The sequence below is a fragment of the Oryzias melastigma genome, linkage group LG18 (genome assembly GCF_002922805.2).
Source record: "Oryzias melastigma strain HK-1 linkage group LG18, ASM292280v2, whole genome shotgun sequence".
Lineage (NCBI taxonomy): Eukaryota > Metazoa > Chordata > Actinopteri > Beloniformes > Adrianichthyidae > Oryzias > Oryzias melastigma.
The window spans coordinates 12002083-12027095 of record NC_050529.1 but is presented as its reverse complement, the minus strand read 5'-3'; the positions used below and the strand labels follow the sequence as shown (position 1 = coordinate 12027095).

At 38.4% G+C, this 25013-nt stretch overlaps 1 protein-coding gene across 3 annotated transcripts in view; it reads right to left on the bottom strand.

The window, feature by feature from the left end:
- The window catches only part of LOC112155957 (serine/threonine-protein phosphatase 2B catalytic subunit alpha isoform), a 97495-nt gene that overhangs the window by 9575 nt on the left and 62907 nt on the right, over positions 1–25013 (bottom strand). For 2 of the 3 annotated variants that reach the window (XM_036216565.1, XM_036216566.1), the window contains exons 3-12: positions 24228–24352; positions 23640–23751; positions 22723–22868; positions 22204–22343; positions 15891–15968; positions 14634–14728; positions 6531–6656; positions 5361–5432; positions 955–1039; positions 510–607 (exon numbers count right to left, since the gene is read on the bottom strand). In XM_036216565.1, the coding sequence (XP_036072458.1) occupies positions 510–607; positions 955–1039; positions 5361–5432; positions 6531–6656; positions 14634–14728; positions 15891–15968; positions 22204–22343; positions 22723–22868; positions 23640–23751; positions 24228–24352 (1077 nt within the window). Of the gene's footprint in view, positions 1–238; positions 248–509; positions 608–954; positions 1040–5360; positions 5433–6530; positions 6657–14633; positions 14729–15890; positions 15969–22203; positions 22344–22722; positions 22869–23639; positions 23752–24227; positions 24353–25013 lie in introns of all 3 variants that reach the window. The other variant, XM_024288044.2, reaches the window with a different exon arrangement.

Here is a 25013-nt window from a genome sequence, read left to right as displayed (position 1 = left end):
GACTGTACGAGGAAAAGAAGTTTGTCTGGTTGATCCCAGCTCATCCTTGACCTGATAGAACTCTGTCCAGATCCATTGACTATATCTAACTATTTTTATCTTCCCATGAGGTCTAGAGACTGTAAAGGCGGTTCCAGCTCAAAAGTGGTTGAGGGAATGTTTGGAACTGAGAGGGTGAACTCATCTGACAGAAGTGAAAAAGAACAACCCAACCGTGTACTTGCGCAACCGATTATACCTGCGGTTTCTAGGGAGAAAAAAAGAAAGAAAAAAAGACACAAGCAATATCTGAGACAGAACCAGTGGAATACAGGAAACAGTGAGCGGAGAACAGAGTTTCAATGTCAGATGCTAAGAGAAGACAAAAAAATCCTTCAAATGCGCATGAAAGTTTGAAATGAGCGTCTAAACTTTACGCTGCAGTTATCCAGGAACACACGACTGTGCTGAAGTTGGAACGAAGCCATGCAAAAGAAAAAAACAAAAGGATGTTTTAGTGAAGATCTTACCGTTCTGGAGCTTTTCTTTGCCGCCGGACAGAACGCCGCTGGGCAGCATGCCTGTCGGGGTCAGTCCCTTCAGCGTCAGCACGCTCTCACTCTCCTCTCTGAAGCAGACAGGAACATTTTCATGGTCAGCTGTACCTTTCCAGGTTTATTTCAGAAAGACGTAATCTCATCAATGTTGATTTAAGCATTGATGACAACAACCACAGACCTAAAAACCTGTTTTCAAAAGAAAATCTACAGCTCATTGGACCGTACGGACATCCATGACTTTTGTGGTTGTTGTCTTGACAGGTGATGTGACAGCAAACTGGATTAGATTAATAAATGAAGATAAAAACATCTGTTTTGTTGTTTACACCACAAGATAAAAATCACGGAACCATTTACCACACAACAAAGTATTATAATAAAACATGTTTGTTTGCAGCTTGTGTAGGGTTCATACCTGAGCACAGAGAATACTCGGGCCATCTTTCCAATAGCGCGGATCTTGTTGCGAATAACCTCCTTGCGAGCAGAAGCTGTGGCACCTGGAGGAACCAGAAGTGAGAAGTACGGTCACAAGAACTCATCGATTATCAGGCAATTCAGGCAAAAAGCTAATCCATAGTTTACTGTCTTGATTCAACATCAAAACTCCTCTTTAAATGCCAGATTTGATAGAAACTGAGACCTACACCACAAAAAAAAGGTAAATAAAAACTGTGCTGATGCAGACCATGTTTGTAGGGATATTAGTGAAGAACACACAGCTGTATTATTTATTTAAAAATCAGAGTTTGAAACAAGTTTGAATCCATAAACACATCACAACCTGAGCATTTCCCAGCATTCTGTGCGTCCATGCTGCATGTCTGTTATGTACAGCAGAGGTCTCTTCAAACCTTTAAACCCAATTTAACACCATATTAGTCCACCACGTTTAAATCGACCGGTCCTTATCCAAACATGTCTGTTCAGCCTTTTCAGTGATGTCACACGTTCTTTAAATTAAAGACTGAAGGAATTCAGCTAGGAAAATGGAGGGAATTGAATGCAGAGAGTGTTTTAAAAACCTTTACTGTCATTTTATTTTGGATTATTGTCACTTATCAGTTATACCTGGTGTCACCTGCAGGCAAATTGTTGGTATTTTAGGTTCTTCACGACAAAAAATGGCAGTTTTATGTTTTTTCCCTTTACTGAAAGACCCACTCTGATTAAAACTTGGGGATTTTTAACGTGTTTATTTTTTCGCTTTTCTTATGACAGAGAACATATATCAGGAAAATTCAGCTCAAAATTACGTAGCTCAAATTTTGCTCGTCATTGTATTGGAGGTGTGAGGAGCTGTAAGCTGGCAGGAGTGTGTAACAGGGAGGGAAAGGGGGGCGGGGTTGATCTATGCTAACAGTCTCACCCACAACCCAGAGGTAAATTTCTAATGATTTTGTCTAAAATTGTATAATAATAATAATAATTTAAATAATTAACTTTGAAAAAGATCAATAGATAATCAAAGTGGATCTGTAAAATAGAAGTTCATAGAAACTAAATTTCCTGTATTATTTCATTTATTTGAATGTAAGATTCTTGCACTAAAACATATTTTTTAGGCTTTGACTGAGCAAACTTTTTTTATTTAGAAATAAATCATTAGATGAGGACAGAAAACAGTTGGTTACAGAGAGTTACATCACGCCTCTCTATAATTACACATTTTTGGAAGCTCTTATTCTGAATATTTTATGAGTCTAGCAGCTTGAAACTGAACAGACGAGTGCTAAAATGACCACAGATCTGTGAAATGTTGCCTTCAATCAACCACTGTGGACACTTTTTTTTTCAGCAGGTTTAATCCACAAGTCATTCTGCAAACGAATGAACTGTTTGGTTAGTAGAATTCTCAGTGCAGTTTTTTTTTTGCTTTTTTGGTTTTAATTTGGATAATTGTCATTCAGTGCAAAACATTCATTTTGTACATTCAAGCCTGTGTATTTGTAAATTATCCTTTTGTTTTTTTAAATAAAGTTGGAGAGAATTGAATGATCATTTGTGATTTGTTTGATTTCTGTCTGAGTCCTGTTCTGCAGCATTTACTAATCTCACAAGAAAATGATTCTTATTTAAAAAATAGTTGTACTGACTTGTAATTTTTTCTAGGAAAGCAAAACTTTGAAAAAAAAAACATGGATTTAATTTGTTAGTCACTTTTAAGAAAATAAATTTTTTTCATTTGCTTGATTTGTGTTTTTGGGAGATTTTATGGTAGTTGCTTTGCCTCTGGATTTAGATTCTCTAGCCCAGAGTTTCCATCCAGTTTCTAAATAAAGTTCTCTAAACTAGGACTAACAGACAGTTTGTAGATAAAAAAAAAAAGATTTTTTTTCTATTAATCTCACATCACTTTCAATGTGGGCGTGTCTCATTGATCATGTATAAACACACACACACATAAATATAAATATATTTTTCTTTTTACAAATGTTACTTCCTTTGAAAAGTAACTTAGTCGAAACTCAACTTTTTAAACAAAATGTGATACTTTTTTAATATACACATTATATGAAATTCATAGGACAACAGCAGCAAATTTCTGTCTCTGTCACTGTTCTGTCTCTTGTGAAATTTTCTTGTCAACGTTAAATGAAAACAGCACTCCGGTGGAACTCTTTAGGTATATCCAGCTGGCCACTAGATGGCACTGTTTTTCCTATTATGATTAAATAAGTTCAAAGTTTCCATTTTTTTCTTTTGAAATTTGAAATCAGAAATTTATATTTGGTTTTTGTGTCTAGTTATGCAGTGGTTACTTTCTAAATGGTGTTCTGTATCTATATGAACTGAACTGTTTTCACTGTAAAACGTTCCAAACACCAAACTATGAACCAAGAACTTCAATAACAAACTGTTGACTGTTCCTCAAGTGTCTCCTGATAACAATTCTTCCCTGACTGTGTCTTTTTTGTAGTTTTCTGGTTATTTGAAATATTTTTAAACTTGATAAAAATATCTCAAATAATCTCAATAACATTTTTTTTATAAGTAAATTGTTTTTTTACAGACTCGATAGTTTTCCATTTAGCGTTCTTTGTTAAATAGGATTTCAAAATAAAATTCAAGATAAACTTTTAAAGACCCACTCCATTTAAAATGATGTTTGTAACATTTTCTCGAGGCATTTTTTTTTTATAATGGAGTTTAGTTAGTTTGAGTAATTTATTTATTTGGATGAAAAAAACGCAGCTTCAAAATAATGTATTTGTTACATAGAAAATACATCGGGTGGGTCACAAGCTCTCAGCAATGTAGAGGGCAAAGGGGGCGGGGTTGCTCCGCCCACATCTCAGAGGTGAATTTCTTGTTAAATAACTATTGATTTGGGCAGAAAAAACCACAGGGAACACTTTTAAAATAGCTAAGAAGATAATCAGCGTGGGTCTTTAACTCATTCGAACTCATCTAAACTGAAGGTTTTAGGGATTTAGCAGCAAAGCTAGAAAAAGCCTGAAACAGTGATGTTAGTTTACAGACAGCAAGCACAAGTCCCAGCACCGCTGCGCACACCGCCACAGCCAAATGTTTGTACCTTTTTTGGGGGCATATATTAGCTGTCCTTCTCATGAAACACCCCCAGAAGAGAAGACAAGAGAAATGATAAGAGATCAGAGGATGGCTGCTGAATGACAGGCGACATGGAAGAGGAGATGGGCGAAATGAGAAGCGAGAAAGCACAACAAGTGTAAAGGAAAGCGATGCCTCGAGCACAAAAAGTCTGGAAAATAAAAATAAAGATTAGATGAGCAAAACCAAAAGAGTGACATTATATAGCATGAGACAAGACAGAAAAACAGATAGAAAAGAAAATGGAAATGTCAAAGGGAGATGTGAAAATGGTGGTGAGGATGGATAGATCAATGTAACGGTGACTGGAAACCATGGAAACAATAGCAGGTAAAGAGCAGGGCAAGAAAAAGGACAATCAGGGCGCTGGAAGAGAGGTCATGAGTTAGAAAGAAATGATTGAGCACTTCAAATGTCGACATCGACAACTGATAAAAAAAAGAAAGAAAAAAAAGTGGAAATGGCTCAACAACTGAAGAAGCAAATGAGCTCATGAAGGAAGCAGAGACAAAATAAAAGCTTGGCGGAATTGACGAAAAGTTTGCTAATAAACTGTGTAGAGTTGAGGTTGTTTCAGTATCAGAAATTTGCTCAAAATGGAAAATAAATGTTTATATTTAAGTGTTTTAAAGAATTTAAAGTGATGTTTAAAAAATTAAGTCTTATTTTGAAATACTTAAAACCAAAAATCCAAATAAAATTTTATTTAATTACTATTAAATTAAAAAAAACACAAATTTTTCTGTTTTTCTCTCCAGAAAACAGTTTCGAACGGAGCTCATTTTCTGGCAACATCCTGACGCCCCACCCAGGAGCGAGGGAAACAAACTGTGTGGGGAGGGGAGAGCGGGAAAGGACTGGTGAGGTCATTTCCTGTTTGACCACACATAATAGCAGAGGAAAACGGGCCATCTTACGTTAGATAAACTCTAACCTAAGATCATGACCTGCAAGGCTCTCAATAAAGACAAAAGTTTCATCATTCTTAATTGTTTCAGTAAAAATATTCAACAAATTATGTTCAAAAAACAGGTTAAATGCAATAAAAAAAATAAATGTTCACTTGAAAACTGAACTTTTTCAACCCATTATATAAGAAGTGAGAAGTTTTGACTACATTTTTGTTGAGAAAAATTAAATAAAATAGTTTTTGTGTGTACATACAGATTAATATGAATGAATAGAAGTAGGTCTCCCCCTAGTGGAAGTAAAATAAACTGCAGTGAAGCCACAAACAGGAGTTCTTACCATCCAACTCCTCGTCAGTCGTCAGCTCATCATTGGAACAAATGCTCAGTACGTTCACCAGCATCTCAGTGACTGAAAAAAAAAACATTAAAAGAACACATTTAAGGTGGACCCACATCATATTGAACCCAATGGCACTTCAGTTCATATTTTTTGCCCATATCCACCCCTAAGGGAAGTTATTATGTCCAAGGCATTACATGTTTCAGCTTATTCTTCAGTTCTCTTTAAACAATGTTTGCTTCCGTTCCTGCCAGTAGACATGCTTGCTGCTAAAAATACAATCACATATTTAAACAGAAGGTCTTCCTCTTTTGTATACTTTAAAGGTGAGATGATTAGAACAAATTTAAATAATAAAGCATTTTTTTAAATCTAAAAGCCACATTTTCTACCAACAGATAGAGCTGATAGTGTTTTTATTTCTTTGTTTTTTCCTCTTTTTCTTCACACTTTCATTAAAGGTCAGGTAGATTTCTTTGCAGCTATCGTGTTTTCCTGTGTTTCCAATTTTTTTTTTTTTTTTAACTCACACTTCATAAAACCAGCCCCCGAAACAAAACAAAGTGCTCATCTTTTTATAGTTTGTGGAATGTGACTCATCTTCAATATTTTTTGCTTTTTTTCCTGCAGAGATTTGCGGCAAGTCATGAACAAAAACTAATTTGAAATCTGCAGATTATTGTTCAACATCAACCTACAAACACATTTTTTCATCAAGACACTTGTTGAAGGACTTTTTTTTAACTTAAATCCACAAGACTCTCTTTTTTTTGGTTTTGTAAATCCCGATGGTATGAAGGTAAATGATAAAACTAGTCAAAAATCATTTGCTATCTTACATTTAGTTGCTGGAGCTTCAGTCTGACTCATTAAACTTGACACCCTGAAAAAAATCGGTCCTTTGTGTTCTAACTGAAGGGCTTCATGTCTGAAAATAATGGCGTTTTTTAATAACACTCAACGCCGTTTCTGTATGAGTGGTGATGGGGGACCTTTGATGACGGGGGAGCAGAGCCCCATTCATTCATCTTCATATTGTTGTACATTCATTGTTTTTCAAGCTAAAACTAGGAAACTTGGAGCTCATTTCCATTCAGTAAAGGAAAGGAAATCTGATCTGGGGGTCTTTGTTCTCTTCTCGTGTTTATAATTAGCGTGTGGGCTCACCTTTCTCCCCCACAAAGGGCAGGGACCAGGTGAAGACGTCCATGAAATTGGGCAGCCAGTAAGGGTGAGGTGAGCAGTTGAACTGTCTGATGTTCATCACGTTGTTTTCGTACTTCAGCACTGCCGCTGTGGACAGAAAAAAAAAAGAAAAATGAACGTGAATCCATAAACTAGGGGTGTGTATTAGTGAGAGTCTGGCGATATGGTGCATTTCATAATACACGATACAATATGTATCCCTTATTTCACTGAATCGATATTTTCTTACACCCCTTACCACAAAACAATAAAAAATGAACCGCAATGAGATGCTGTGTTACCATGACAACGTACCAGACCATGGATCAAATAGTCTGCTTTTTGTGAAAACGTGATATACATAAAAATAAATAACAAGATTGAAGTAATAAAGTAAAGTGATAATGCCCGACAAAGTCTTCGCAAATTTTCAGGAAAAGATTTCAAAGATCTGAGTATTTGGATAGTTGTTACAGCCCTATTTTTATTATTCCAATAAACCAATAAGTTGCTAACAAATTAATTATTTTAGAGACATGATCTGTGTATCTTTGTGCTTTCCACCAATGAAAGAGGGGATTAAGAATTATGGGAAATATTTAACAACTTTTATAAAACTTTAACTTCTTTTTAGTTTGTTCAAAAATTACGATAAGTCAGAAAAAACATAACTGAGCTCAATTGCTGACCCCTAGAACAGCTTTAAATTCAGCAGGTGGGTGTGGCTACAAGGATTTCCAAAATAAAAGCAGTTAATGGTAACTTTTTTTTAAGTTGCTGATTTAAATAAAAGTTCCCCCTGATTATGAAGCTGCGTTTCATGTTTGTGGTTATAACGAGGCATCCTCGAGCGCTGAAACCTTCACGCCACATGACCTCACACATGATTGGGGTGCAGCCCAAACGTGGGCGAAGAGGCAAACATGAGAGCGGCTGGACATAAATATATCTGTGCTGTATTTAGAAGTCTCAGCTTCACTAATGCACAAGGACAGAGCCAAGAAAGCAGACACCGTGGCCGGGTCACCACAGGGGACTTTCCTGCCCCCGCCTAAGCAATATTAAGATGCAAGAGCAAGTGAAACTACATGGACATTTTGTGTCTTGGGTGCATCAGTGAGATTTGTAGCCCTAATCTTTAAACATAAACATTTTTATGTGACTTTCTTCTAAATAAAAGCAAAAATCTTCAGTAAAGATTTGATAAAAAATTATCGTATTAGCAAATGTGAATATTTCTGCCAATAAAAGCTTCACGTTTAGCTTTGCGTTGACTTTATGGGCAGGGTGGATGAACGTCTGCACCAACATGTAAGCTGTGCTGAGGGGTTTTGGAATCTCAGAAGCCTGACTTGCTGTTTTATAACCTCTGTAAAGCAGCATGACAGGCTGAGGCAACAATTTCAAACACTTTAATTGTATTTTTAACCCAGAAAAATGAGAATCTTGGTGTTTTATCTCCAGTAAAGGAAAACAATGCTCTATATTTTATTTATAGCTATTAGAGGAAAAAAGGAGGTTTCAAATCAGCCTTATAGAAAATGAAGGTTATATAAATACACCTGATTTACAGTCAATCAAAGTTATATTCTAAGGAGAAAATTCATCATAAAAAAATTTTACTGATAGTTTTTCCTTTCCTTTTTCCTCCAAATAGGTGAAATACATGGCAAAATATTTCCAGACTTTAATGCATAATATTATTTAAGAATCTTCTCAATGCTAAATACAAATATGTTGGGTTATTAATTAGGTCTTTCTTTTGAATCAAAGAAGATTTAACAATATATATTGGCTTCTTTTCAAACAGTCGTCTGATCCAATAGGGCATACCTCAGGGCAGCTGTCTCGGCCCTCCACTTTTCTCAGTCTTAACGAATTATCCAACACACTAATCATCAGTTCTCATAAACGTTGATGAATCAACTATATTTACTCAAATTGAGGTATTCAAGAGTTCTGGGAAATGATATGGAGAATAATTTGATTCTAAATTGAACAAAACTAAATCAATGTTAATTGGCAGTAAGAAGAGACCTTTACAGCAACACTTAGATGACTATTAAAAAAAAGTGCTATGTTTTGGAGCAAGTTAAGCCAGTGAAACTAAATAGTTTAGAGATGAATATCACTTGATTTCTATTTCATCATCATTGATTACTATTTCTAGGGCAAATGTGTCAACAAAAACATCCCACATGGTGGAACAAACAAACCTGACATGTACTAGAAGTTGGCTGTAAATCTAGATACAATAGAACTGCCATTAAACACATTACAATGTGAGGATTCAGCATAGGTATAGTTGTCCCAAACATTAGAACAAACTCCAAAAACGTTTGGGAACTAGTGAGAAAGTTGGATAATTTTACAATAAAAAAAGAATCTGATTTTCTTTTGGAGCAAGCCCAAGTGCCGGGGTCTGAAACCGGAGGCTCCGGAGCCACCCCTCCATTGTGGCTCTATGGCTTTAAGAGAAGAGCTAACAACTTTTAATAAATATTAAATTAGTTAACTGAGTTAAATGAAGCACTCTAGCATCAAGCTGTTGTCATAATGAAAGAAAATGTCACGTTTGACTTGATTTTCTTGGATTTTTAATTCAAAATCTGCCGCAGGAGGATCTTATTTGACGCAAAGTGTATTTTATTTTGAAAGGAACTTGTATTTGCTGCTATCAAAAGTAAAGACGTTAATGTGTTATTTTTAGAAAAATATCACACTTTTGAAATTCAGTGATTGTAAAGATCCAGAAGCTACATTTTCTAAAGAAATAGCTAAATGGCCACATATGAAATAAAGTGTATTTTCTAAAAGATTAAGTAGGAGATGGTGGATCTCGCTGGGTTCTGGTCTGTCAGAAACTGGACTGAATGGCTCTTTTGGTATCAAAGGTTGCAGACCCCTACCCTAGAGGTTACTTGGTGAACTGCAAGCAACTACAGTCGCTTTTTTTTTTTTAAAACAAGCTTTAATTTGGAAGTCAAAGTGTTTCATCTGGTCAATAATATTTCCCTTTAATACAACAATTTTGAAATTCAGCCAGTCTGAACATTTGTACTTAATAAAGGAAAAAAACATACTCATACGTTTGATTTTTGGCTACAGTTTTCTTCAAAAAGAAGATGGATTATAAAATATTGAAAGGGTTCTGTGGGAAAAAAAAAAAAAAAAAAAAAAATAGCACACAAGAAAACACAAGAAAATGAATGAAACTTGTGAGTGAAAGTAAAAAATTGTTAAATAGATTTGATCTTATAAAAAACCATAGACCCTATAAATCAACATAAAATGTTTATATGTGTTTATAAGGATTAATTTTACTAGTTTTTCATAATTTTTGTGGTGGTTTTGTGTTAAAAAGAAGACTAGAACTCCTGCAGGGATTTGGTTCCATGTGCTGAGACGCAGAGAACTCTACCGAGACAAAATCGTTCGTGACATTGGTTTCTTCCTGGATCTGCGTCACAAAACATCACAACTGATGAGGAAACGTCTTCTCTAAACTTTTTTTTGGCCTTTTCAAGCATTCTAAACGGTAACCGTCCAAGCGGAGTGCTGCCTGAAGCGCCACATTCCTCCGCGGTCACCCCTCGGTCCTGCGTGCGCACATCCTCCAACACAAACCGAAGCTCTCCTGACAGGAACATCAAAGCACTTGCATAATTAATAGGGCATTATTATCAAGATCAGCAAAACATGGCATTACTCCGACAACCTTCACTCAGTGCTGGGGCTGTGGGTGTTTATCCATGCGCGTTGGCGTGCGTGAAAGCAATCGCACACGTGGGCAGCCACTGGATAAACATCACATACTGCATAAACACAGTGGAGGCACTTGATTGAACGCAGCCATGGAAGCCCAGAGGGAAAAAGGCAGAGCGGGGGAGAAGGTCAGCTCCCCTGCTGTCGCTCCTTCAAATCAGATTCCCTTTAAAGGAACAGAGACAACCCAACAACCTCCCCCCTGTGCGGCACAAACGCTGGCTGAGCCGCGGCGGCGAGGAGCTCAAGGCCTTCTGCCTTTTTGGAGAGCTCCGCATGCAGATGAGGGAGACTTCAACCCACTTTGCTGGTTATCCCAGAGCTAAGTTCACACAGCTGGTCGCCACTAGAGGTCTCTGCTGATCTGAGGGAGCTCCACTCGCCAGCTAAGCTGCTGCAATGCTAACACAGATATTGCAAGACAGCCGCTCATTAATAATTTATAAGGGAGTGCCTCCAGCTGGTTTCCCAGGTAACAAGGACTATTAAATCTGCTTTGAGACCACGGGGAGATTCCCACTGTCTTTCCCCAGCACTTACTGTCGACTGCATAGCTGTCTCTAATGCCGCTGGTATAAAGTTCCACATGGTTAGTATTCCAAGGCAGCTATTTAGACCTTCTTGCTTCATTACATTCAGTACTCGACTTGTAAGTGATGGCAGATGTGTGGATGAGAGGCACTGGATGCCGTCCATTTATGCAGAAACTATTTGGGAATCGTTTTCAGTTCATTTTCGGGACGTTTGTGCTTTAAGAGAAAGCACACAAAGCTGGCAAATAAAGCAAATCCACCTCTTCTTTTTTTTACATTTTGGCTTAGAATGAGGGTTGATGCGGCAAAATGAACCCACAGAAGTTGCTGGAAGTCTTCAGTTCTTGCAAATACGCGGCGTGATTTTCCTTACTCTGGTGCGTTACCACAAGTCCTTATAGCCTCTAATTATTGCATTCCGGTTTCCCGCAATCAAAAACTCAAAACTCCAACTGACTAGCCAGCTAAAGATCACCTGTCATGCAGGGTTTTTTTGCCTTACTGTTTTGTAATAGAGCGTGTTTACACAAAACTAAAAGGGAGGCTCAGGAATGGTGAGAGTGATAACAGATGGGTGAGCGTCTGCAGTCAGGGTTACTCCTCTCTATGAATCAAGTGACGAAAAACAAGAGAACAAATTCGCTAACTGAGCTTCCAGAGCGCTGCGGTTATATCCCCTGAAGCCAATTTTCCCATCTCATCAGAACCAGAGGAAAAGTATGCGGGCATTTCCAAAGACAAACCCCAACTCTTAAACCAAAACGACAGGAAGTTCCCTTCTATCATTCGAGATTCCACTCCATCCATGTTTCCATCCAGTAAATACACTAAACGACGTTAGAGCAAAGAGATTCATAGAGTGTGTTCATATTTCTTCATTGTGGGCTTTCTGGACTGATCAATAATGAGGCTTTAATGCAAAGCCACAACTGTAATCTTGCATCAGCTGCTTGCTACCCCCCCTCCGCCGCAGTCACCTCAGAATTCAAGCAGGAAAAAAGTGCCGAATCACGTCTGCAGAGCCTCCCTGCCAGACTTTGTGTTTCGCTGACAGGGGCGCAGAGGTCAGTTTCTGACGCCTGCAAAAACCAACGATTTGACTTCAGGGAGGGATTGAGGGGATTGGTGGTACTGCCGAGCCGGACTTCAACGTGTCACCCACATCCTTCCTTCCGACTTTAATTTACTTTCGCCCCCTCTGACGGAAGGTGATGCTTTTCTTCCCTCCCACGTGAAGACGTCCCATTGGGCGATTGGGGCCGACTCCCGGTCCAGGATTGATGGGGACTGCTGATGTCTTCCCTCTACCCCTCAAGATGTATGCCCCCACCCGGCCGGCCATCAATCACAGGGTAGTGCTTGTAGCTGCAGCACCAACGTAGGAGCTGCTGGATTCATCACGCCAGCAAACCCCACCCACATGACTGATGAGGGGAGCATCACAACCCCGGATAGTACTGTGTTGCTTAGTTGTGGCTACAAAGTGTAATATTGTAGCTATGTGAAGACAAATACATCAACCAAAGTGAATTAAGTACTCACTATAGCAAAAATTCCTTATTATATTCATCAAAATTAACCAAACGTTTGAACAAAAGATGTATACTTCCATCTAAATCAGAGATTTACAAGCTCAAATTAAAGAAGATAACTGATATGACTGTATGTATAATTTGTTGTGTTTGTGTGTGCGCCATGGAGGGATTAGATGTTGTGAAACAACTGTCCAAACAGCAACAGAAACTAAGAAATCCCAGCGGCGGTTCAGGGAAAGAGCGTAAACACGTGTAAGCAAAGCTTCCATCAACGGGGAATGCGAGGGAAGGAAAAACAAGAAGGGACAGTCCCGGATCCTGCATCCTCATGCTAGCAGAACACCCTGCAGTCTTATGGCATTTCATCACTAGATGAATAGCAGAACAGCACGCTCTAGCACCATCACCATTTCCCCTCCCATTTCCTATGTTTTGTCTGTTATCATCTTCCTTCCAAATTTGCCCCCACAGCTACAGGAGATGCTGTCTGTTCTGCAGGGGGAAAGTGCTGACTCACAGCACAAAGCCAGGCCTGTATTGGTGCATTGGCACAGCAGCAGAGCATTGGGCTCGATCAGGTGCCAAAAGAATCGGCACCAAGCCATTTCATTTCACACCGGTGCCCTCCTCCAGTAGATCTGAATTAGTGTGGAAATGCTTTGGAAAATGTAAGAACTGTTAAAATAAAAAATATATAAATATTGGTCAACAATTATTTCTTCAATTAGTCAATGACTATTGTTTATATAAGGTGATATGCAATTTTATTTACAAAAGGTGATAGTGGTGATATTCATTCTGTGGAGGTTTGCGTCATGTACGATATTGCAAATGGTTGGTGTTTAGTGTGTTCACAGAAATTGAATTTTTACATGTACAGTTCATGAACTTCAGTTTCACTTTATAACTGACAAAAGGTTTAAGGTCCCAGATAAGCTATATGCTAGCACAAAAAAGTCATAATTGGATCACAAGCTATAGAGTTCCTGATCCCTGTTCTAAATCATTCTCTGAACTTCCCGTAGAAATAAATAAAAAAAAAACTACTTTCTGGTTACCTTTAGTAAACAAAACCTAAACATCACTGTTGTTTTGGATCATTTAACAACAAATCCTGAAAATGTTCTCCACAGTTTTTCCATCCTCAAAGTTCTGCAGCACTTTACGTTCTGAAGCACATCTGTGCTTTTCTCCACGCCAGAATCAGCTGATTCTCCATGATTATGTAATCAGTTCACTGCTGTGCACCGATACACAGTATATGGTTGATTTTCTCCACCTCAAAATCAGCTGGAATTACATTAATACGTAAACTGTCGAAGAGTTACAGAAATCAAAAAGAGCTAAAGATCCACTGTTGAAGCAAGTTCATTTTCTTATTTCAGTAAATGGACTTTAGTCTCATTGTTTTCAACTACAAAACCACACTCACTAGTTTTACTTTGAAAACAGGAAGCTTCACCGACACTTTATTTTGAAGATTTTTTTTTTTTTACTTCTGGTGACAGTAGTACTGGCCATTCGGCTTATTTTTAGTTTAAAAACTTAAAATCAAATGTTATACTGCACGAGGATGGAGAACATTACACCTGTTTTCTTAAAATAAAATGTGAGTAAAAATTACCATGACAAAGATGAGTTGAGTATGTTGAAGAAGACGTCTGAAGACGGCTGCTTTGCTGCTTTGAAACCTAAGTTTGAATCTACCTTCTTCTATGTTGAGGACGAGCATTACTACCTCAAAAACTTCCTGTTGTGCTTTGCAATCCAGATTACTTTGTGTCTGGTGGTTATCATCATCATTAAAAATAAAAAATAAAAATAAAAAAGCGACAAAGCTGACAATACCAATTTAGTGCAGACAATTTTTTTATAGCCGTTGACCGCCCTAGTGTAAGCATTGACAAAATGTCTTCAAGCTAAATGTCTTTAGTGATGTGTGACATGAGAACAATATCTGAATGTATATTGTACAATACAATAATAAATGCAATCCAACATATTAGCATTAGAACAGCTTTGATTTACTAGTACAGGTTAGTTTAACAGAGCAGAAAGTTGCTTCTTTAATAATTTTGTGATTACTTCACTGTAATGCTGGACACACTTTGTTTTGTAAAGGAGCTTTATGCTTCTTAAAACGTCCTAAACAGGCGATTGACTTGATAAATGATTACTCTATACACAATGAGGAAGGTGAACACAATAATCAAAGCACATGTCACTGGACACAACATATGTCTGCATCTTACCTTTATTGTTGTAGACATCTAGGTAGTTAGGTGCTGAAAAGATGGTGATAAGGGACGGGAAGCCGGTGGTCTGACTCTTTCTGTACATGCGATACCTGATGAAATATTAAAAGGTGATGAGTCGGTTATTAAGGAAAGCATTTAGGATCCCAAACAAGTAATCCCACAGCCTTGGGATTACTTGTTTTCACTTAAGGTGTATGTTTGTCAGAAGCTAATGTGTAAGGACTCCCTCAGGACAGCTGATACCTGTGAGAACTAAATCATCATGGCAGATTTAACCACTTTTGCCTTCTTCTTATCTAACAGTTGTAAGATCCAATATGGCATACCTCAAAGCAGTTCTCCTGGCCCTCTGCTTTCCCCAGTTAACATTAAAGAATTATCCTACACATTAGTCTTCAGTTCTTACATACGTCGATGACTCAACTGTGTTTATTCAAATTGAGATATTCAAGAGTTCTGGAAATGTGATGGACTTATTGACAATCTGATTCTAAATTAAATAAAAATAAACTATGTTAATTGGCAGTGACTTTGTAGTAAGTGTCAGATGAATATAAGAACATGGCCCTCTGTATGGGAGCAAATTAAACCAGTGAAACTAATGATCATCATGGTCATATCAATTTAAACTGTAAAATCAGAAAAAAATGAAATTTATTTTTTTCAAAAGATGCTCCTAAAACATGTTCTACAATCACATGTACTGTATTATTTAGAATATTGCTGTCATTTGGTATTTTACCATACAAATCTACAATAAATACGTCTACAAATAATTAAAATTACAGCTGCAAGTGCACTTTTAAATGTCAATACTCCATGAGTGTACTTTTATATCTATAAAAAAATAATTGTCGACCTGAATCAAATTTCAACCAAATACAAACATCAACTCAAACTTGAATTTATTGATTAACTCTACTAACTCTAATTTCATAGAAAAATCTGTAGTTTGGTTCAAAAAAACAACTAAAATATTGGCATAATTAAAAAATAAACATGCTCTAAAGGGTAATTAAATAGAAAAGTGAGCTATTCTTCTAAGTGATGCATTTCTAACTTTTTTCCCATTTTAATGTGTGTAGTCTAGCAGGTGTTGAAAGCCTTATGGTTTCTCATTCAAGATGTCAACATCAATATTCTTACTGTATGTTTTACATTTATGAAATGGATCTTAGAAAGAATGGTGTCCACTTAAGTGGAAACTAATGGAGGATCCAACTTAATAGGCAAATACACCGTGACACTTACCCAGCATCCTGTGCTTCATGGGCCCGGATGATAGATAATAAGTTATTGTGTTGTAGAAAGTCACAGACTGCAGGGTAGCTGTGGAATAATGAGACATGGATTATTCATATTGAAAGAAAAGTCGTAAAAAAATCTAAAATCGGTGAAAATAATTATTTAAATCACTGGCAATATTGATTGTTCTTGGAAAACATCACTGAGTTCAAACTGAGGAGCAGCTAAAGACTTGAAAAAAATGAGCACCTGAAATTTGAGAATTGGCAGAATATTCAATTTTCAGAGCTGGTGGGATTTTTTTGGCAAACGTTACATTTCTTTTTTTCAACCAAAGAAGTGTGACTCGGCTGGTTTTTAAACCTCTTCTTCAGGAAGAGAAGCTGCTGCCACCGGGGGAGCTTCGGTACATGTTTCACGCTCACGCTGATCTGTTCAGCCTTCCCCTGGTTGTCAACAATCCAAGCAGCGAGCGTCGAGGCTGCAGAGCTTTCCGTTGCCCCGGCAGCAGCTCCACTTGAAAAATACCTTCAATCGAAACTTTCTGAAAGAAGTCTACTTTTTAGGTGAAAGCCGTGATGCGAGGAAAATGTGACTTTCAAACCGCACCGAACAGCGCTCCCTCAAAACAGAACAAAACACAGAGAGGTCATTGTTGTCCTAAATAACAGAGGCTCCGTTCAAGTACTGTTATTTATGTCATTTCACTGCCAGAGTTTTTCAGCTAATTACATCAATTATTCAAGGAGTGTTCAGGTGCTTCACGGCCTTGCATGAAGCAGACGGAGCATTTATAAACTCGGGGCAGTTGAATGTCAACATGTTGTCTGTTATACGCTTTAATGACCTGAAAATGTGGCGACTGGAATAGATTTGGAGATGTTTGTATGGTTATATATATAAACGAATGCTGTTTGAGTTTGGAAGCTTTTCTACTGTCTTTAGTCATATTTTCCTAAATTAATCGAAAAGAAAAAAAAATGTAGAGTTGATCCGTGGTTCCCAGGTGATTTTTCACTACTTACATCTCAATAGAGTTCTGGCGACATAATTTCTGTTAAGATTACAGATTCATAACCACATGGAAATGCAAAAAAAAACTTAATGAAACTGCAATAAATGTGTCAAATTGAGAACTTTCGTCTTTTTCTTCTGTCCCCAAAAATCCTTATCTTCACAAATCCAGCTAATATGTTCACAATCAGATAATAAAATTTTATTTGTTTTACTGTGAGATAAAAGGTGAAATAAAACGTTTCTTTTATCAAAATGTGGCGGACAATAAAAATCTAATTGAAACTCAAATTCCATCAAACTGAAATCCCATAAAACACAGTTCCTCACACAGCTAAAAGTATCCACTTTGACCAGCAAAGGTAAAAAGACACTATCCTAATCTTTAGGATAAACATGATTTACTTTACTTTATTATGCATTATTTTTCAAAGCCTAAGTCCCACACACCCATACAGGGTGTTTTGGAATGTCCATAGAGAGTCATAGACAGCAGCAGCTGCATCTTAAGCTACGTTCAAACTGCTCTAGAAAACATGCCTTCAAGTTGCCACTTTTAATGAAGAGTCTTTGTAAAAGAACATTTTGAGCGTCTGCCTTCAAAACTCTCTTGTTCACACATTTACAACCAGTATTTGGCTCTATGTACAAAACGCGCGGCCATTAAATGAGTGTTCATTGCTAAACCAGGTTTAACTTTAACCAATCAGAGACTTGGATTTAGGAGTGACAAAATGATGACACCCCTTTTAATTGAACCATTTGACTTTTGATTTTGGCTGGATGGCACATCTGGCTGTATGCAGGACTAGTGAATGGAAAACCAGGGTTTGTTTACCAGGGGGTGCAATGAGCTTGTTCTAGTGTGGGTACCTTGGCAAGACCCTTTACATTACTGCCTAAGACGTCTAAGTCTGGGGCTGAATCTGAATTCTTCCCCCCACTCTTATATTTAGGCTTCCAAATGGAGAACTTTAAAAAGTCATGCTAAAACAAAAAGTCATTACTTACGCTTAAATGTAAACTTGTGTGATTCAGATCACACCTGTGTAAAGAAATGTGTTTCTCCTCTGCAGCAAAACTCGAGGGTTACCCCTTAACAAAATTATTTCCGACAACCCTACCCCTCCAAGTGCCCCTACAATTTAAGGGATAGGGAGAAGCTGCAGGGGTAGGGGAAGAATTCAGATTCAGACTGGGTTTCCCTGTACTGGCCTCCAACCAGGATAAAATAGAGGGTTGGAAGGGCATAAAAATGTTAACTACAACCTGTTGTCATGAACATTTTCACTCTACGGGCCCACCAAGTGGCCTATGACCTTGATATTTCATGCGGGCCACCTCCTGTGCAAGTCCCTATTTTTCATCTGCAGACAGCCCGTATCCACCCATAAGGGTCGCTGTGACTAAGGCTTACGTCCTAAATCAAATCCATGTTGCACTTGTTTCTGTTCTATTTGTCATCCTTTATGAATTAATGGCTATGGCTTCCAGTTTGTTGTTCCTGGTCTTCACTGCAGGGAAACTCATCATACAAAAATGTCATTATGCAAGATTTGTAGGACAACACTCCCAAAGCTGAGGAGTAAAACCCCTGCAAGGGCTTGTGGGTAGGAGTTGTGAAGCGGCCAGGTCCTTCAGTATTCACTTCTAACCTGGAGGAAGTCAAATCAGTTCTCTCCTGGAGTCTTCAGGGATGCAGAGGAGAGATGCTGCTGCAGCCGGTTTGTGTTTATCGAGAGCAAATATTCTTTTCGGTACTTGAAGGTCTGGTATTGACAGGATTTAGTTAAAGTCCAAGAACACTGTGTTCTACAGGCCGGCGATTGCCTCACTTTTCCTGTAGGCTTATGCTCTTTTCCATCGTTACATCTGATTTACTGACGACTGCTGTCTTTATTTCTTTGCTTCTGCTTTTTTATACGCACTCTGCGTCAACACCACCTATTACATGGTAGGCAGCAACTTCAGGGATTGTTGCAGGGATCATTGTGAAAAGACCACACCGTCTTAGCTGGGATGTGTGTTTTCAAACAGAAGCTTACAATATAAATGAATTTAAACTGGCTTCATCTAAATTCAGCACATTTTTTACACAATAGAACAAAAGAAAAACAGATTTTCTTCCTCTTGTTGTCCATATCAAAAAATCCATCATATTATGATCGTCTTTGGTGTGCAAAAGCAGAGAAATTGTGGATAAATCTCCCAAAAACCCAAATTCTACTTAGTAGAATTCAGTTACAAGTTTCAATTTTCATGGAATAAAAGCCTCTTCCGTGTCTTTATATTCTGGAAACGTGTCAATTTCTGATGATGAGGGACATATATTTAAAAAATTAAGCTAATAACTAAATTTCTGAGTATTTCTTTATTCAAATTATTATAAATTTGGAACAGGAAAAAATGATTCAGTTTGAAAAAGATAATTTTTGTAACCTAAAATATATGCTGGGTGGGTCACAAGCGTCATGCTCCGCTCCATTCTGATGCATCCACTTGTAGACGACTAGATCCATGTACATCTTTGCTTTCCTTGTCAAAGCTGGCATCTAGCTCCAAAAACGGAGAACTCAGTTATGGACGATGGTTCCTCTGCACCAATGCCGTCCTCCCACACCTCAGAGGGAAATTTCTATAAAAACTCCTGCCGCTCTGCAGAAACTATGACCTATGTTGATACAAGTTTTTAAAATTTGGACTAAAACGGTATAATCAAAGTCAAAAGATGACTGGAGGGAAACGTTTAAACTTTTATTTGTTCATCTTCTGCAGAACACCCCCAAAAATGTAGGTTTTTTGGGGGTGTTTTAAGCAAAACAAACAAAAAAAAAATTGTCACAAACTCCTAAAATTATCATTATTATGTGTTCAAGTGAAGTTGCAGACACAAACCTTTAGGTTTCAATTAAAAAAAAAGGATGAGGGTCGGTCAAAAGACAAAATAGAAACCCAATGAAGGTTTATCAAAAAGTCCTGCAAGATCAGAACACAAGCACCAACAACCCCCACATGGTGCAATCAAAGAGAAACTATACGTTTTTCTGCCACACAACAACGCCTACTGATTTAAAATTAGTCCTTTCGACACAATTCCTCCTCTTTAATCAACACACCGCTGAGGTTTCGCGAGGACTTGTGGAGTTCTGGGCAAGTGTGATACAAGTGTACTATTATGCAGCTTTATTGCATTTCTTATTGCGCAGTCCTTCAGGGACAGCTCGTTAGAAAGAAGGCCTGTAGGAGTAAATTAACTCCCCACTGTAAGCATCAATGCATGGCTACGGCTATTCGGTGGGAGCGCCTGGAAGTGGACTTGAGAAGAAAGAGGACTGGAAAGAGGAACTGAAAAGGGCGATATTTTTCTGGGAGACGCACGACGTACATACGCTGACGTTTGGAAGATGAAATGAGTTTCAGCTCGCTCTGAGGATGCACCGTCCTGCAACAAGGTGCAGATGTTAGACGGGAAATAATGTCATCAAGACGGCTGTACAGATTAAACAGCAATAAAAAGACATAAAAGGCGTTTTATAGTGTCACGAGCAAAGGAAGTATCTTCCGATGGTTCTCAAGGAGGCGTGTCGCTCTCTTTTCCTCCGTTTGCCTGAAAAGAGGCTCGTAAATCCTTAAAGCCAGTGTGAAGCCAATTAGCGACCATTCCCTGGCAGAGGTGGCGTTGGACGTTGATAAAAACAGACCTGGGTAGGAATTTGGACAAAATGACAGAGGAGGGTTACCTGGAACAAAGGCAAAACTCAAATCTGAGAGGTTGGGACGAGCTGTTGGAGGTTGAAAAAGCTGCATTCCAAACATTCCTCACAGCTCCCAGTTTGCCTGATAAAAAGTAACACCCTTCACGGCAGCACCACTTGTGGCTCTGCAGTTTGATGCCTATTTTAAAAAAACACAAATCTTTAGTCCACAGAGTTCATTTCACAGGAAAAAACCTAAAGTACGATTAGATCTGTGTTTGTGCGGCATACGCTATCGTGTAAACAAGAAGGGGAGAAAAGAAGCCTGGGGACATTTCTGCAGACTGCGGGCTTCTCCACGGCGTGCCGAGGCCACGCGAGCGTCGCTCGGGCCGTAATGAGCCTAGGGAGTGCATTTAGAGACAGAGCAGCGCCTTGTGGTAATGTGCCAGTTCATTACCCTGTGTGACAGCACAAGCCGCTGGCCTCCAGCGCTTCCTCCGCTCCTCTTGTTACTCAGCTCAATCGATGGTTGCACAAACGCCACAGAAAGCATGGAAGCCCTTTGCTAACCACACTGCAAACTATTTCATACTTGTAAAGGTTTAGAACTTTTTTTATTTTAGACATTCAATACCGGGTTTGGAGTTGTTTAAACTTATCCTTGCTTGACACCTTTCAAAGATTTTCTCAACATCAACATCACAGTTTTTTTGTTAACCACACCATTCCTGATATGTTCATAATTTATCTCATGTTCTTACGTTAATTTAAGCAACGGATTCATGTTAAAGCATGTCAAAAATGTGTGAGCAACATCAGTTTTGCAAGCTTGCGTGTTAACCACGTTCAAAATCAACAAACTTTTAAACCAACCAAGTAGCTTCCCAATGATGCACAACGACTTAGGAGGCGATAGATGAAACTCCCTAGGAGGAGTTTAACATTGTAGGTGGTACCAAAACTGATTTGTGGCTATGTCCGAGTTCCCACCTAATCCCTAAAAAACTATATAGTGTAGGACTTTCTAGTGCTCTGGATTTTAAAGAAATTTGGACACCATGCTCGTTTTTTAAATGACATCACCAATATAACCGATATAACAAAGTGAAAATCTAATCAATACAAACATTTTAAAACAAATATTTTTGACTCCACTGTATTTCGTTGATCAAATTGTTGATAGTTTATTAAAAAATTACATTTAAACAATTTTTTTCACATAAATTGTTGGACCACAATGCATTGCACATTGTGTGCATTGATGCTCACTACATTTGTGAATATAGACCACAACGCATTGCAGTCAAATAATTTTTGTAAATAAAATAATATGTTTAGGTTTAATCTTTTTAATAAACCATCAATATTTTCATCATCTCCTTATTTCTCCCTTATTTTTGAATAATTGTGTGGAATGACTTGTTTTTTGATTTTCATTTCTTATCATAAGATGCATGGACAGATAATTTTCTACTTTCTAGTGATTTTCTTCTTACGACTGTTTTCTTTTCCTGATTTTAAGCGCCCTCTTTTTGCAGCATAGTGCTGAGGATTGTTATTTATCCTGGTTTCTGTTTCTGCACGCCATCTTTAAATCTGACACCCACCTATAGAAATAGGAACAGCCTCGCACTGTGTTGTGCGTGAAGTGCTCCTGGCTCTTCTCGTTTCCAAAGTCCTCCAGCGGGTCGGACCACAGCAGGTCGCACATGGGTCCGTAAGCTGGGGGCTCTTTGAATCTGTCTAGCTGCGAAAGAAAACATAAAGACGGCTGTCAGCTGTAACAGAATCAGAGGGCCAGTCAAACTGGAAAAAAATGTGACTTTGCTTTCTGTCTCAAACTAAAGGGACCGAGAGGGTCTCCAGTGCGGCAGATTTTATTATCCGCGTCCTCATTGCAGCCTCAAAGTCCATTTGGAGTTATCGAATTAGTTTGGAAGCCGGATCTGACTCCTCAACATTTTCTAAGCAGATGCCGGACATTCTGCTGCTCCACACTCTGAAGACACATCCGAGTCACTTCACTTCCACGAGAGGCTGAAAAAACATCGTCTCTACGAGTGAAGCTGAAACAAAAGCAAACTGCAGTTTCACGCAATGGCGGAGATGTCACACCGGACACATACTTTCCTGATGTCGTCGAGATTTGTGATTTCTGGAGAGAGTCCCCCGTGTACGCACAGGAACTGCTGGTTCATTAGTGCAGCCAGAGGAAGGCAGTCGAAGGCGTCCATACATGCGTCATACACCCTCTCTGAATACTTAATTTTACCTGTCACGGAGGGAGAGAAAGCACGCCAAGTCAAACAAAGCTCCGCTCGGATGCTAGGGGTCGTGTGTCTGAGACGAGGACGGAAAGGTTTTCAAAAGCTGCCAAAAGACTTCCTTTGAGATTAAAAAACACCGCAATTTTCTGCTTCTCAGTCCAACAGAAACAATTTAAACATGTTTAACTACCAAGGACACGATGATAACTATATCCTGGGAAGACTTAGAAGTGATCGCTTGAGGTCAGTGTTCAAACAGGACATACAATCCAAAGTTTGTCTCCAAAAAGAATCAGTGCCTGCTATATTTGAAAAAGAAATGTAGGCTTCTTTAGTTTTTAGAGAAACATTTCAAGACCCACTGATAAAAACATGTCTTTATGTCATTTTTCTGATGATTGAGGACAAATATTAAGGTTATTAAGGGTATTTCTATATTCAAATCGTGAATCAGGATAATTGCAGTTTGATAAAGATTGTAGTTGTGATGTAAAAACTACAATAGGAGAGCCACAAGCTCCCTGCTCTGCTCCATTCTGATGCACCTGCGTACAGACTTTTAGATCCATATATGTCTTTACTTTCCTCGTCTGAGATGACATCTGGCTCATATTGCTCGCCATATTTGTTGCACCGATAATGTTAGTTTGGGGTCGTGAGGGGCTGTAAACTAGCGGGAGAGCATATAAACAAACTCTCTGCAATAGGGAGGGGAAGGGAATTAATGTTTTTCTTTTCAATCAAGTCCACAAATATATTAAAAAAAGTTTACTTACATTCCTGCTTAAATGTGAAATACTCTGTTAAATGTCGACATTCATGATTCCCACGCAGCAAAAACAGTGTTTTGGGGTAAAGGATCTTTAAGGCCCACAGGTACAGCACACACTGAAACAAAGGAGCACAAAAGGAAAGCACGGACAGTCACTTCCTCCTCTCTGCCAATAATTGAAGTCAGATCATCACCTGAAACATTCATGAGGCGCGTTTTGTGGAACATTTCAAGATGGAAAGGGGTGACAAACCTTCAAAGGAAATCATCTGCAGGCAGGCACAGCATATTCCATTAAAATATTATTTATTAATGAAAGGATAATGTTTCAGGGAAAGGAAAAAAAGTAAGAGATATTAGTCTGGATTTTAAATACACGAGTTTTAGTCGATATTAAAAATCTATCACTACAGAACCCCGAGCTCTGCTCTGACATTTGCCACTGGGGCTACACTTCAACTGATCATAAAAGTCTATCACCCCCCCTTGCAATATGTGCAGCCTGATTTGATCATAGGTGCCTATTAATAAAGCCAGGCTTTGTGGAGCGCGTGCTGCTGAACGTCCTGCGACAACAATCGCACAGACTCACTTCAATACTGAAATACCCTCTGTCAACATAGTCTCCCAAGAAAAGGTAGCGCGTGGATGCTGGGGATCCTCCCACTTCAAACAGCTTCATCAGGTCGAAGAACTGCCCGTGGATGTCTCCACACACTGGAACAGAAGAGATGAAACCGGTTAAAAAAGCAAGATGGTGAGAGCATGTCCTTTAAAAAAAAAATTATATCAGAGTGTTTCCAGAAAATGTGGCTGTACTGCAACTTCTTCATGTTAAAGACTACTTAGGTCTTCTTAGGACAACTTACAACGAATATTGGGACTTGAAACAAAATGGGAGCGTAAAACTGAGATACATCAAAGCAGAAGTATCAAGCTAGCGGGATAAATGGGCACAGTCTATTTCTTTACAACAAACATATAGGGAAGAAAAGCTGACACAGGCCTTTTGGAAAGTATGAAGCTAACAAATTCTGTTTTTTATTTGCATTTATTCATTCTTAAACTTACAGCCTTTGGTTTTGAAAAACACAGCAGGACCAGCTTAGACATTAGACTTACTAAATAAAACTTTTCTCTAAAATAAAACTGAGATCCCTGGTACCCACAATGCAATGCAAACCATTGACTGTATGTGAGAACTGGACAGGGTGTAATACAGGATAGTTGAGTCACATTTGATAGTAGATGAGTGACTTAGACACATATCAGAATGGATGCAGTTTATTGCACCTACATCTAAATCTCTGGTCACGATCGCTGACATTTCCTCCCATTGACCATTTGATTGAGTGACCCCTCCCTTCTCACGTCCCAA